The sequence below is a fragment of the Schistocerca americana genome, chromosome 3 (genome assembly GCF_021461395.2).
Source record: "Schistocerca americana isolate TAMUIC-IGC-003095 chromosome 3, iqSchAmer2.1, whole genome shotgun sequence".
Classification (NCBI taxonomy): Eukaryota; Metazoa; Arthropoda; class Insecta; order Orthoptera; family Acrididae; genus Schistocerca; species Schistocerca americana.
Genome location: NC_060121.1, coordinates 113,371,206 through 113,386,355, shown reverse-complemented (window position 1 = coordinate 113,386,355; position 15,150 = coordinate 113,371,206). Strand labels below are relative to the sequence as shown.

Genomic DNA, 15,150 nt, shown 5'->3' with positions numbered 1-15,150 from the left:
TTCAATAACTTTAGCAAATACTGATAGCATAGAAATAGGTCTAAAATTGTCTACTCATCCCTTTCTCCCCTTTTATAAAACAGCCTTACTACTGAGTACTTTAATCGTTCGGGAATCTGACCATTCCTAATGGAAAAATTACAAATATGGCTAAGTACAGGGCTAACAGGTGCAGCACAGTACTTTAATATTCTGCTAGGCACTCCATCATATCCATGAGCATCCTTAGTCTTCAGTGATTTAATTATTGACTCAATCTCCCCCTTGTCTATTATCACAGAGGAGTATTTCAGACATCAGTCCTGGAAAGGCATTTGCCAAGAGAGTTACGTGATTCCCTGTAGAAACTAAATTATTATTTAATTCACCTGCAATGCTCAGAAAATGATTGTTAAATGCTGTACATATATCTGATTTATCATTAACAGAAATATTTTTACTATGAACTGACTTTTATATTGTTGACCTCGTGCTGTTGACGAGACACTTCATAACCAACCATATGGTTTCAATTTTGTCCTGTGAATTAGCTATTCTGTTTGCATAACGCATACTCTTTGCTTTCCTAATAACTTAATCACCTTACAATACTATTTGTTATGGGCTACTGTAGCTTGATTGTGACTACTTCTAACATTTTGATATTATTTCCACTTTGTTCTATATGATATCCTTATCCCACTAGTCAGCCACCCAGGCCACTTTTTACTGCTAGTACCACATTTAGAACATTCTGATGGAAAGCAACTCTCAAAGAGCATGAGAAATGTGTCAAGGAAAGCATTATATTTGTCATCTATGTTATTGGCACTAAAATGTCCTGCCACTCTTGTTCCTTGACAAGATTTAAAAAACTCTCAATTGCTGTTAGATTAACTTCCCTACATAATTTGTAATTATATGTGATGTTTGTTTGAGTAAAAAAGACTTTTAGTGTAAAAATCTGTGCATCATGGTCTGAAAGGGCCTTCACCCTTTTACTAACAGAATGCCCATCTAGTAATGAAGAATGAATAAAAATATTACCTGTGGCTGTGCTACTGTTCCCCTGCACCCTAGTTGGAAAAAACACAGTCTGCATCAGATCTTATGAATTTAGGAGATCTACCAACATCCTTTTTCTTGCACAATCATATACAAAATTAATACTGAAGTCACCACATATAACGAATTTCTGGTTTTTCCTATAAAGTGAATCAAGAACCCTCTCTAGCTTGAGCAGAAACACTCTGAAGTCAGAGTTAGGGGACATATAAACCACAAAAATTAGAAGTTTAGTTTCACTAAATTCAACTGCCCCTGCACAAAATTCAAATATCTGTTCAGTGCAATGCCGTGATACGTCTATGGGCTCAAATGGAATACTGTTTTTTACAAACATAGCCACTCCCCCACTCCACAAGGGACTCCTTGAAAAACTGCCAGCTAATCTGTATCCTGGTAAAGGATGCCTTTGAATTGTCAAATTATTTAAGTGGTGCTCCACTATACCAATAATTTCAGAGTCAACATCTATAAGCAGTTCACTAACTTTATCTGTAATACCTCTTATATTTTGATGAAATATGCTAATTCCTTCTCTACATGGAAACATGACATCCTGTGAAGGTGATACCTTAGTTGAGGGACTTCTTTTAACCAGGTATACCTATCAGCTGACTTCAATCTAAAAAAGGTGTAGCTGTGACACCAACTACTACAGGAATTCTTCCATGAGTGATCCCACCGCCACCACACACTACACTGTCACCTATAAGCTTTGCCAGCCTCCCCTTCCCATGCCTATTGAGGTGCAGGCCATGCCTAGTGAAATCCAACCTACTAATAGACTCAACGTGCACCACTGCAATGTGGCCCATGCCAGCAGTGCCTTCTCCAGCCCCATGTTAATGCACTTAACAGCTGCTGCATTAAGATGAGGCTGATAGTGACGCCCAACCCTGCACTAGGCTTCACAAAGCTGGTGACATGGTACTCACTCCCCAACACTTCCTGCAAGTGCTGGCCCACATCTCTACTGTGTGAACTACCTAGCAGCAGAACCTTCTTCTTTCTGTGAGACGTTGAAACTGACTTAGTCCTCCTAACTGCTGAGGCTGCTGCATGTTTCCTACATCTATAGCTACACAAGGCTCCTCTCCCCTCAACTCTGAGAGTTGGTCAAATCTATTGCATATACGCTAAGTACGACTGTCTGAATACCTGATCCTCCTAGCTGCCTTCTTGCCAACTGCCAGTTCCCATTCCCCAGCACCATTCACCCTCCTCAACCTATTTAGTTCCTCCTTTGTGTATTGTAACTGCACCTGAAGGCCACAGACCTTCTTCTCCTGTTCCTGTATCAACTTATTTCTACTACAGATTCTGCATTCCCAGGAGAGGATCTTTCTAGAATGCCCACTAGCTTGCCCACTGTATTCCGCTCAATGAAAATATTTTGAACAAACCCCACACCGTAACCCACTACTCACAAACCTACGACAGAGCCCACACTTCTCAGTCTTGGTAAAATTTTAGAGTTACTGAAAAAAACTAAATGTCTACTTATCTAAGTTCAGTTACACCAGTAGAACTATTTATAGAACTAACAATAGCAGTCTCGAAAGTTTCCCTCTACTAAGAAAGCAACAACTTTTATTAATACTACTAAACCAAAACTAATACCAATACCAACAAAACTTCACAAAATTTATTAGCTAAAACCAAAAATTCAAGTGGTTACCAGCTTACTTTCTACTAATTACCCTGCTACGTATCCAACACTGCTATCTATGTGCCACAAGGGTATAAGCCTGTTTTCAGTGAATATTGCTACTTTTTTGCAGCTGAAGACAATCTTCAGCCCTGAAATCTCCATAACCCCAAGACTTTACAATGCTTATGCCATGTGTGTATCTTTACTTTTCCTATATTATTATTTCATAAGTAAATAAAGTAATTTCATTTGTTTAATTTCTTTTGTAAGACAAATGTCTTATTTCACAAACTTCAATAACAATATTAAAATATTGCTGTAAAAGTTATGTTGTAAAATACTCATTTGTTTTAATAGGTATGGGCAAATATTCAGAATGAAGAGATGCCCCATAGAACACGTTTTGATGTGAGCCGAAAGTCAGATTGGTATCCAGCATTTGGCAGAAATGTGAGTGCACCTACAGGAAGTGTTCAACCTCCATCACTTGAATACAGTGAGACATCCCTTTCAGCTGTGCAGCAACTGCAGGACAAAATTGAGAAATATTTACAAAAGAATATTATGCAGTGGAGAAAAACATCGAGGTAAGCAAAAGTTAAGCAGTACCTCTTATCTCCGTCACACAGTACTGACTGTTTTCTTACTTCATTTTAATTCCTATTGAAATAGAATAAACAATAAAGTACTCTTTTTCTTTCACTTCTACATTACACAGTCCTCTATTCTGAGCCAAGGAGAGCTAAGTTTTGTTTTATGAAGTTTAAAAATATTTTTTTCATGAGATTTGCAAATTTATCTTCATCTTCATTGTTAATTTAGTGTATGATAGAAACTCTTTTCATACTACAATTTTAAAGCTACTTTGCCCTTAGCTGGGGCAAGGGAAGTGTTCAGCTACAGAAGCCAGCTGTTGATAGATAATGCAAGTACTCATAATTGTGAAACATTCTTCAGAGCTTTTCATACTGTCAGTTGGTTGGCTGAGTTTTTACAAGTAGGTTACAATGGTATGTCCCCTGCCCCAAACCCACCCTTCCTTCAGTGCTTTCATCAGTTTCCGAAGATGATGATGTTGCAGTACAAACCTTTCTTTTACTAATCTTTGAAGTATGTTAATCTTTTAGAGCAGTATTTTGCTGGCAAAATCATTCCAAATATGCTACTGATCAGAGTAGTCATCAGTGACACATAGAGTTCAGAATAGATGGCAAGGTGTGCCATTGTAGCTTGATGTCAGTGAATTAGTTTTCCAGCTGAATGGAGCCCCACTGAACTGACACCAATATATTAGTAGTAACACAATTCACCAGCAGTAGATAGGCCATACAGTTTCAAACAATTATGAATTTTCAACAGTTGTGAATCAAGGAGTGGACCATCTTGACTGTGTGTGTTTTTGCCTGTTTTCAACTACTGTAGATGAACTGCAAAGTCAGATTATGACAGTAGTGACTTTAGACATTTAATGGCTGCTTAAATGTCTCTGTGTGTTCTGTAATTAGTCTTCACAGTCCCTACAACATGGGGTAGTATATTTCCAGATTCCACAGTTCTTAGTGTTTCTTGAAACTTTCTAAGTAAGCTTTTATGGAATAGTTGGCATCCATCTTCAAATGTTTATCACTTGAGATTTTTCAGTATGTCCAAAGTGTTCTGCCATGGGTCAAACAAACCTGCTGCCATTCATACTTTCCTTCTTTGTCAATATTCAGTGTCCCCTATTGCCCTATTTGATATGGTCCACAAACTTGATCAGTATTCTAGGACATGTTGCACAAATGTTTTGTAAGTGATCTCCCTCATAGACTGACAGAATTTTGCCAACATCATTCCAACAAATCAAAGTTTGCTACCACTTTTGTGTGACTGAGCCTGTGCAATATTTCCATTTCATATTCACACAAATTGTTATCTCCAGTTATTTTTATGAGTTGACTGAGACCAGTTATGATGCACTTCTTTTATAGTAATAGGATACTATAACTTTGTTTTGTGAATTACATAATTTTACATTTGTGAACATTTGATGCAAATTGCCAGTGTTTGCCCTCTTTGAAATCTTACCAAGATATTATTGGATGCTTGTGCAGTTTTATATTGGACAACCACTCAGCTATGGCAGATTGATCCATGGAGCACAGGAACACCTAACAGAAAACAGCTTTCACATTACCTATTGCTTGAAAGCTAGTGTGAATGCAGTTTTCCGTTACATATTTCTATGCTCCACACACTGTTCCGTGACCAGTGGGCAGCTACTTTTCCCTTATCTTATCTATTGCTCCATCCAGGAATTTCCATTGTTTTTATTCAAGTAGTATCTCATTATAGATAATTGCTTCACCTGAAAAATGTCAAGAGATTACTATTAATATCATTTGCCATAACTCTCTGGGAAACACCTGAAGCTACTGCTACAGCTGTTGATGACTCTCCATCCAAGACAGCATGGTGTGTTGTCCATATCAAGAAAACCTCTATTTTGATTAGACTTTAATGTGCAAATGAGCATAGACAGTGAGTTGCGAGTTGTCTGAAAATCATGTTGTCAGATAAGTCTGATCTGTGTCTTGGCTTCAAGTGATATCCACAAGTTTAGTAGACAATCACTGTCATTCTGGTAACATACCAGGCATTTGTAACAGACCAGTGGCAAATTTGATGATATTGTCACTGATCTGGTGCATCACAAATAGTGGATGTTCCCAACAACAATTTCTGAGGACAAATATGAATTGTCCCTTCTGACTATTCCTGTTCCCATATATTGCTATTCACACAATGTTACTGATGAAACAAATATGAAATAAGGTCACTCAAAAAGGGGCTCTTCAGTATGGTTCAGAAATCTGTACCAGTGGTATTTGCACTCAGTTAAAGATAGTGTAGCAGCACCACATTAGTTTTTTAACTGATATGTTAGAGTAAAGTAGATCTTCCATAGTGTGAGATGGCATTCCAGAAGATGATTTCTCAAAAGTAATGCAGTAGCATTAATATGAAACTATATCTGCTCATTTGTATCACTATGAATGAAGTAAATCATAAATTTTATATTTCATTCTTCTGACTGCTTAATGCCATAAACAGTCAGCAGTGTTTTTTCAGTTGTGTGTTCCTTTGAAGATGACGGATATTTGCAACAAAACAAGCCTATCCATAAGTATTTTTAACACTCCTTTTTAGAATACACTGATGCACATATTTTTTTAGAGTTGCATCTAACAAAAGGTAAATTTCAAATCCTCTCAAAGTAATTATTTGCCAAATGACAGTGTGAAACTTCAGAAAATACAATATAGCTGAATTAAAAAGGACACAAAGAAAATGATTTATTATTATTTTTTGATTATTCCCTATTGAGAGAGTGATTAAACTTGATTAGTCATGATTTTTTCAAGGGCACAAAGAAAATGATTTATTATTATTATTTATTATTCCCATTTAAGATAGGAATTAACCTTGACTAGTCATGATTTCTTCTCCTTCCTTCATTCTTCCCAAATTCTCTTCATATGCTCACTGTGCTCTCTCTTGCATTCTTCCAATTATTTGTTTCCTGAACTGTTCTCGATTGTTTATGTTGTCTTATGTGATTCCCAGTTCCTTAACATCTTCTGTTTCAATTATCCCCTTTGTCTTGTTCTTGCTAGTGTTTGCTATGTCAAAGATTTGCCTTTTGAGCCTGTTCTTGTTAATCCTACCAAAATGTCCTTAAAATTTCATTCTCCTCTTTCCAAAGGTATCCATTATTGTTTATATCTCTTTATCGATCTCTCTCTTGTTGTCCTCTTCATCCAAATTCCTGCATAAAACACTAGTCAGTATATTTTCCTCAGAATTTTTCTTTCTTGTTTTTCAGTCTCTCTGATTTTGGTATAACTATGAATCACTGTAGTTTCTGCAGCAGAGAGTGCACCCTGTAGAATAACTGTGTTGTAATGCCTTAGCTTTGCATTCACAGAAATATATTTTTATTTTAGTGATTCCAAGTGAGCTTATATGCTTTCTGTAATTTGGAGATCTTTCTGATTGGCTCTGGAGTTCTGTCCTGATGGTTGGATTATCTCTACCAGATATTTTAAGTGCACAGCTTGTGCCACTTTCCCGTACTGAGTTGTAATGGGGAGATTATCTGCAGGCTTGCTTTCAATGTATTGAGTTTTCTTGTAGGAGATTTGTAGTCCAGTTTTCTGTAAGATTTTGTAAAGCTTCTCCAGTGCAAGTTTGGCTTCTTCTCTATTGTTGGTTAGAAGGGCAAGGTCATCCGCGAAAGCCAAACAGTTCAAAATGATTCTCTGCTCTTTTTTACTCTCAAGTTGAATTCCCTTAATTTCCTTTCCCATGTCCTCACAGTTTTTTCCAGAACCACGTTAAATAGAAGGGTGAAGAGGCCATCTCCTTAATGAACATCGGGATGAATATGAAATGGTTCTAACATTTGTCCTATGAATTTAGAAGGCGTGTTTTTTAAGTAAGTACTGTTTTGAAATTAAAAAAAAGGCATGCTAAGGTATCTCAATAATTTTATTTTTACATGAAAGCTTGTACCTTAATCTACTTTTCTACATAATTTCTGCCAATATTGAGGCACTTGTCATAACGTTGTACCAGTTTTTTAATACCCTCCTCATAGAAGTCTGGCGCCTGACCTGTTAACCACTGTATCACCACTGTTTTGACTTCATCGTCTTGAAGACGCTGACTGCCCAGGTGTTTCTTCAAGCGCAGGAACAGATGATAGTCACTGGGCACAAGATCGGGGCTGTACTGAGGATGATCTACAGTTTCCCATCGAAAAGATGTGATGAGATCTTTGGTCCGATTCGCCACATGCGGACGGGCATTTTCTTGCAGCAAAATGATGCCCTTGCTCAACTTCCATGGACTGTTGCTTTGATTCTGGTGTGACGTAGGCCATCCATGTTTCATCTCTTGTTTTTTTTGTCAATCTTGAATTCCTCTGAAGTGTCGAATGATGTTTGCCTACCCATTGAATCATAAGCCTTTTTAAAGTTGACAAAAGTTACCACAGTATTTCTACACCTTCTCATTTGTAAGATCATCTTCAGGTTCCATTATCTATTCAATGCAAGAAAATGATTTACCACAGCAACTAGTAAAAATTCAACAGCTTTTGTAAAATATCTAAATTTATAATGCAAAGTAAGAATATATAATGTATTTCATACTTTTACTATTACACACAGATCTTACCACTGGGTAAGTAATTCTGTAATTGGTCTCCAACCAGTATGACTGTGCAGAATCATATTTGTGAGAGATGAGCATCAGAATAATTTAGTTACTGGCAAACCCTATGATGACTGTAAACTAACAACACAAAAGTGTTTTTTTGTGTGTGTACAGCATTAATTGAAGCATTGTGTATCATTAAGCAGTCATAAAATTTGCCCATGCATTATTATATACACGGTGATTATAATTAAAGTTAAACTTTCAAAACGCTCTTGAAATAAAGCCACTGCTCAGAATGACATCAAATGGCAACAGAATATCATTGGAGAAAGGGGAAAATGTGTGGCAGAAGGAAAAAAATAGTGTGAAAATTGATCAATAGATGGCGCTGTATGTGTCAGAATACGTAAATGAAAACACCTGTCATGTGCGTGACCCACTGAAGTGGGTATAAACACGCTGAGTACACGGCTTTTCCTCCTTTAGCATCTGCGACATTCACCATGACTGTCTCAATGCGTGATCATGCTCTGCTTTAAAGCTGTATTACAAGAATGATGGCTGTGCATCTGTCACTCTGCAGAAGTTCTGGACACTGAAGGATTTGAAAAAAAGCGTTGGTCCGATGACTGCTGTAGGTCTGGAGAAAATGATTTGGAAATTCAAAAACACGGGTTCTTTTGATGTGCAACCTGGTAGAGGGAGGAAACAAACTGATTCGACATCAGTGGAAGCAATGGCCACAGCAATGCAGGAGGAGACAAGAGGTGGTGTGCAAACATGTAGTGCACGGAGAATTGCCTGAACATTGGACATACTCATGCGCACGGTGCGTAAAATCCTATGAAACATCTTTCTCTGCTATCCATTCAAATTTACCCATGTCCACGAGTTGCTTCCTGTTGAACCACCTGCAAGAGAGACCTTTGTTTCAGAATTTCTTGCTTGCATGGATAGATGAAGCCCACTTCAATCTGACAAGATGTGTCAATACACAGAATTGTCGAATATGGGCAATGGAAAATCTACATACAAATCAACCATTACCACTTCATCCCGAAAAAGTCACTATGTGGTGCAGGTTTATGGCATCATTTATCATAGGGCCATATTTTTTCGAAGAGACAGGTGCTTCCAGTTCTGTTACCTGTACCATCACTGGTAAGTGCTATGAGTGTCTTTTACATAACCACATCATTCCAGCTCTCCAACAGTGTGGATGGGATCATTTTTATGCAAGGTGGCACACTTCCACATGTTGGAAATCCAGTTTAGCAGCTGCTGAAGTCCATTTCGAAAATGCTAGAATTATCAGCTGCCATTTCCCTACAGCCTGGCCGTCCTGATCACCTGATCTTAATCCCTGTGATTCTGGCTGTGGGGCTGTTTGAAAGATGTGTTCAGTGCTCCAACTGCAAACTTAGCTGCATTCAAGGCATGCATTGCGCAACACATTCCAAATGTGATGCCGGAAACACTTCAATCAGTTGTGGAACATGATGTTTCTGTTTCTACCTGTTGCAGAAAATGGTGGACAGCATATTCAACATGTTTTGTGCCAGTCATATGGAAATTAATAATCCGATTTGATTTTTATTGATGCTTTTTATGCAGTTTTTGGTCTCAGGACAGTTAAAAACTGATTTTTGCCATCTGATGTGATATGACATTGCTGTGGTGGATGGGATGACATAATTAACAGTGTCACATCTGCACACCCATGCTCACTGAGTAATACAGTTTGTTTAACATCAGACATACACCTTAGGCTTTGTTGTATGATTCATTTGTCATTTGTAGTTGACCACTATTACATTATGATGCTCACAGTGCCATCTATTGCTACATTTTGTAACTATTTATGTTGTTCTGCCATTCGTTTTCCCCCTTGTCCAATAATGTTCCATTGCAATTTGACATCATTCTAACCAGTGGTGTTATCTCTACAGTGCTTTGAAAGTTTAACTTTAATTAGAATCACCTTGTACTTTGGGAATCAATATCAATGAGCTGAGTGCATATATTGTGTATAACACACCCAAGCCAAACATGCTACAAATTCAGCACTACAGAATGAAGACAAGCTCTTCCCCAAAGCACATGAAGCAGACGTATCTCTTTTCTACATGATTATATTCTTCAGCTGTTCGCAACTGGTAGTGGCAATGGTCTCCAGATGAACTATGATCAGTGACAACATTGGCAGTTCGTCTGTAGATAAAATATGCATCTGCAGCAAACTTGAAATTACTAGACATGCTTTCGAGCAATTATAATGCTGAGAGGCTAACATATTTTGAACTAAATAATATGTACATATTTTTACAGGACAATTTGGAACCGTTACTGTATTGCAATTTTACGGAAGCTATTGCCTGAAATGGAGACAGCATCTTTGAAATCCAAAGAATTGGGTATAGCTGAACATATTCACGAACTACAACAAATACTAGGGTCACACAAGGCAAGTATATAGCTTTTAGTTGTATGGAGGAAATCAGACTTTAAAAAGTTTCACAGACCTTCAAACAGATGGGCATGCTGATGTCAGCCTCACGGTACTTTCATTAATTTATGAAGTTTCATGTCAACAGTCAGTCAGTTCACCAACAACACTAACATTCATAAATGTGATGTATGTCACACAGGCAGATATATCAAGACTTCATTACATGATAAAATTAACTATAAATACCAACTGAAATCATCTCTACTAGGCAACTCCTTCCATTCCATAAAATCTTTTTTGAATATGTAATAATATAAAGTATAATAGAGGGAAACATTCCACGTGGGAAAAATATATCTAAAAACAAAGATAAAATAATGGAAATGTCGTGTGGCTAGGGCCTCCCGTCGGGTAGACCGTTCGCCTGGTGCAGGTCTTTCGATTTGACGCCACTTCGGCGACCTGCGCGTCGATGGGGATGAAATGATGATGATTAGGACAACACAACACCCAGTCCCTGAGCGGAGAAAATCTCCGACCCAGCCGGGAATCGAACCCGGGCCCTTAGGATTGACAGTCTGTCACGCTGACCACTCAGCTACCGGGGCGGACAAAACAAAGATGATGTGACTTACCAAACGAAAGTGCTGGCAGGTCGATAGACACACAAACAAACACAAACATACACACAAAATTCAAGCTTTCGCAACCAATGGTTGCTTCGTCAGGAAAGAGGGAAGGAGAGGGAAAGACAAAAGGATGTGGGTTTTAAGGGAGAGGGTAAGGAGTCATTCCAATCCCGGGAGCGGAAAGACTTACCTTAGGGGGAAAAAAGGACAGGTATACACTCGCACACACACACACATATCCATCCGCACATACACAGACACAAGCAGACATTTGCATGGGATAAAGGACATTATCCCACTATCCCTTATTTTGTGTAAGTTGAATGGTAAGTTCTGATTTTTTTTCCATAATGGATATGAGGTCATGGTTGTAAAAATAAATGTTACAATGTCAACTCAGCCACCTATTGCCATGTAAAAAACACTAGAATTTGTGTGTTTCAAAGGCCAAGTCTTGATCTTCATAATTACTGCACAGGAAACCTCAAAGCTCCAATATAAAACCTGAACAAGAACAATAAAAATAATAAAATAATGTGACTGCTTCCCTTGCTGTTGTGCCTGCTTAATCACTGTCAACTGATGATATAGATAAAATGAAATGGAGTATGTTGTCCATAGGTATCGGCAATGTCACAATAACAGCCCTGTATGTACACAAACCATGTATCTTCTAGAAAGCCGCTTCCCACAGACCAACATTTAAATAATGCAAGTGAGCTCTGCATGAATGTAAATATTAAAGCAAAAAGATATTGAATAAACAAGGATGATGTATAACAATGTGTGGTAGCCTGCAAATTCAAATCCCATCATGAATGGAAAGCTAATAATAATTACATACATTAAATAAGATCTGCAAAGTTTGTGAAACAAATATTTGTGTCACCTGTAAGCTGTTCATTTCATTGTATTATGTATTTCTCACACTATGACTGGTAATATCCAATTGTTCTAGTGCATCCAGTTTCTAGCTTTGCAAAGTTGGGACATATTCATCAGTTCCCAACATGGGATGTTATATTTTTCTTCGTTTCATGATAATCTGTACACATCATTAGATCTGCAAGATTTATTTCCACTGGAAATGAAAAGACCAAAAATTACAGCTCAAGTATTGCTATACTTATTGGAGGAACTGTTGCTCCATTATTGCATAATTTATGCTTGCAAATTCTTTGACTTTTGTAATGTAAGTCTTTTTTTATAGAAGCAGCTGCTGCCTTTCTACCTTCCATTGCTCCTCCTCATTTTCCTACTACTACTACTACTACTACTACTACAACTACGGCTTACTGCACGGATTGTCTTACATAAAATATGCTTGAAACACTTGCTAACCATTAAATACAACTGTGCATATTTATGTTCATGCTGTGATATATGCCATTCTGTCTACTGGTTTTGATAATCAAATCTAATTTGGTGTCATATATATACTGTGCAGTTGTGCTATTGTTGATGCAGCCAGTCCAAAGGCTACTTTGATGCAGCTGTACATGCCAGTCTGGTCTATGCTGTTCATTTCCGCATCTTAGATCTGTTGCAATCTACGTCCATATGAACCTGCATACTGTATTCAAATCTTGGTCAATTTTATACTCCTTCCAATCATCCTCCCCCCCCCCCCCCCCCCCACACACACACACACACACAAATTTCCTTCAGTTACTGACTGTCCTATATCTGTGTAAAAAGAGATCGATGGATGAATAAAGCTGCTACTACTACTACTACTACTACTACTACTACTACTACTCCTTGATGCCTTTGGATGTTTTTCTATCAACCTGTCCTTTCTTTTTGTTGAAGTTTGAGAAATACTAAATACTAAAAATTAAAGTAAAATTACATGTTCATTAATCTGCTAATATTGTATAATATGTCTTTAGGTTTGTGGATTTCCTATCAATATGCCATATACCAACATCGAAGCTATTAATGAGACAGTGAAAGCTACAGGTGTCCATAATACTGAGAATGAAGAAACTGAATTTGCACTTGCAGTATATGTTCATCCATACCCTGGCAATGTTCTCTCAGTGTGGATATATGTAGCGTCACTCATCAAAAGAAGGTGAACTATTAAACTGGTTCTTAGATATTGGCTGGCAAACTATTTACTGGTGTATAAGACTGTTATTACTGACAAGCTGCTGATGATAGCCTTTTTTGTGTTTTTGTGATTATAAACGTTCTGCATGTCCAAAGAAGGTACCGAAGTATTTATACTTTTACACACAGAGAACTGCAGGAATATTATTTAGGTATGTTGTATCATCCAAACTCCACTAATGTTCTTTTATCTAGGTTTTTGTTTGGCTTTAGTACCCTAATAAGACTGCTACTACCATTCAGGTAAGATCACAAATTACAAATAATGGAATGGAACAGTTCACATCCAATGTTTGATTTATTTATTATTAGGCTATCAGAAAACAGATGAAAATAAAATTTATATTACAGCGAGATAGATAGATATTCAGCGATCACAGGCCCTGCAGAGCACATGCTGCTTCCACAAACTGCCTTCACTCCTTCCTATTATTACAGCTAGTTCATGTTAAATAAGATAACATTTATATCCTCCTCTTCAAGTGAAATCGTACTTGAGCAAGAACTGTCTTCTATATCAAAACCATTAACAGAAGATAACTTGCAGCATACTGAAGAAGAGACCATGGTGAACAACATATGTGTAACTGTGAAGAAAATCATTATCATGTTACATTGTGACCATAGCATAAATAAATTGTTCTTGGCACAGGATATAGTGTTATGAGACAGATTGTAATACTAGTTCATAAAATAAAATAAATATTTTATACTGAATGCTGAAGCTTGCATTTCATAATTCTATTGTATATTTCCTGACCAGTGCAATGCATGTGAAACCTACTTTCAGATAAAAACTTCTGATTACAGTGGATCAAGAATCATTCAAGGAAGTGATCAGTAGACTTAAATGTGATGCAGCAGACATCATGTTGAGCACAAATGTTCTATTTATTTATTCACTTATCTGTGCTTCGTGTAATTTGGCATTCAGGATAAATACATTATGATATAGGACAGGACATTGTATAATATTATATGAGGTTACATAATGTGGCATCATGTCATGATGAAATGGATGCTTATTTATGCACCGCTTCTAGTGCAAGTTAGAAAGATCTGACAAAGAAAAAAGGAATGTTACAATTAATGTAATATAAATACAAATGAATAATGTAAGTCTTGTATATGATGCCAAAGTCAAAGGCTTATTTCATTCAGTTTAGTGAAACTAGGACTATTCACCTAATCTGTGATTCACTTCTCCCACTTTGATGATACTACATTTATGAATTTGGAGGCAAACGTTCATTAACCCCTTCACAGCCATCATATACTGGAGTTCAGTTTTATGTTCTGTTTTGAGACCTTGTTACTTTGAAAAAGCCATTAGGGAAACATATGATAAACACACTGATGCTAATATGAGATAGATTAAGCCAGTTCCAGAGAAGTATGAGAGGTTTTGTAACTCGATTAAAGCAGCAGCCCAGAGAAGCATTCAACAAAGAGTCAGAAAGGACATTACACAAGAGTGTAATGAAAAGAACAGACAGACTTGCTGCTGAATTTAAAGAAATCAACTCCCATGAAACAGCTTCGGAACTCTTGAAAACTGTTGAGAGTATAAATTTCAGTAATTATAGCAAGAAAGCCTAGTCTTTCATTCATATATTGGACTCCTTGCAACAGTATCAAGAAATTGTGCAATGGTTAATATAGAATCCATTACAAATCACCTTACCTCAATTTCCACATTAACTGCCAGTAAGAAATTTAATAACAGAATCAAAAGTGAACTACGTACGATGAAACGAATGGCTCAGTGACATGATTTCTGTGCTTAATCACTTTTATCTTTCCATGTGCAGGAAGGCTTAAACTACCACCAGAGTGAAAAGTCTGCAGACTTTTGTGGCATTTTCCCAGAACTGCTCAAGTTCTGTGGAGTGCTACCAAACAATGGATTACTTCCTTTTTCAGCTGCATATTATGGCCAGAGTACCACCATTCTTCAAGAAAGTTAATGTCATTGTACTGTTGAAACCATGGAAGGATTGAGACCTTCCACAAAGTGACTGACCAATTACACTGCTCTCTGCTACATACTGATTACTCAA

The 15,150-nt window shown here is 37.3% G+C and overlaps 1 protein-coding gene across 1 annotated transcript in view; it reads left to right on the top strand.

Annotated features, from left to right (window-relative positions):
* Positions 1-13,732, top strand: part of LOC124605904 (coiled-coil and C2 domain-containing protein 2A) — a 348,984-nt gene extending 335,252 nt beyond the window's left edge. Inside the window, exons 19-21 of the mRNA XM_047137851.1 lie at positions 3,053-3,282; positions 10,226-10,361; positions 12,868-13,732. Coding sequence (XP_046993807.1) covers positions 3,053-3,282; positions 10,226-10,361; positions 12,868-13,056 — 555 coding nt within the window. The 3' untranslated portion in view covers positions 13,057-13,732. The remainder of the gene's footprint in view (positions 1-3,052; positions 3,283-10,225; positions 10,362-12,867) is intronic.
* Positions 13,733-15,150: the final 1,418 nt, after the last annotated feature.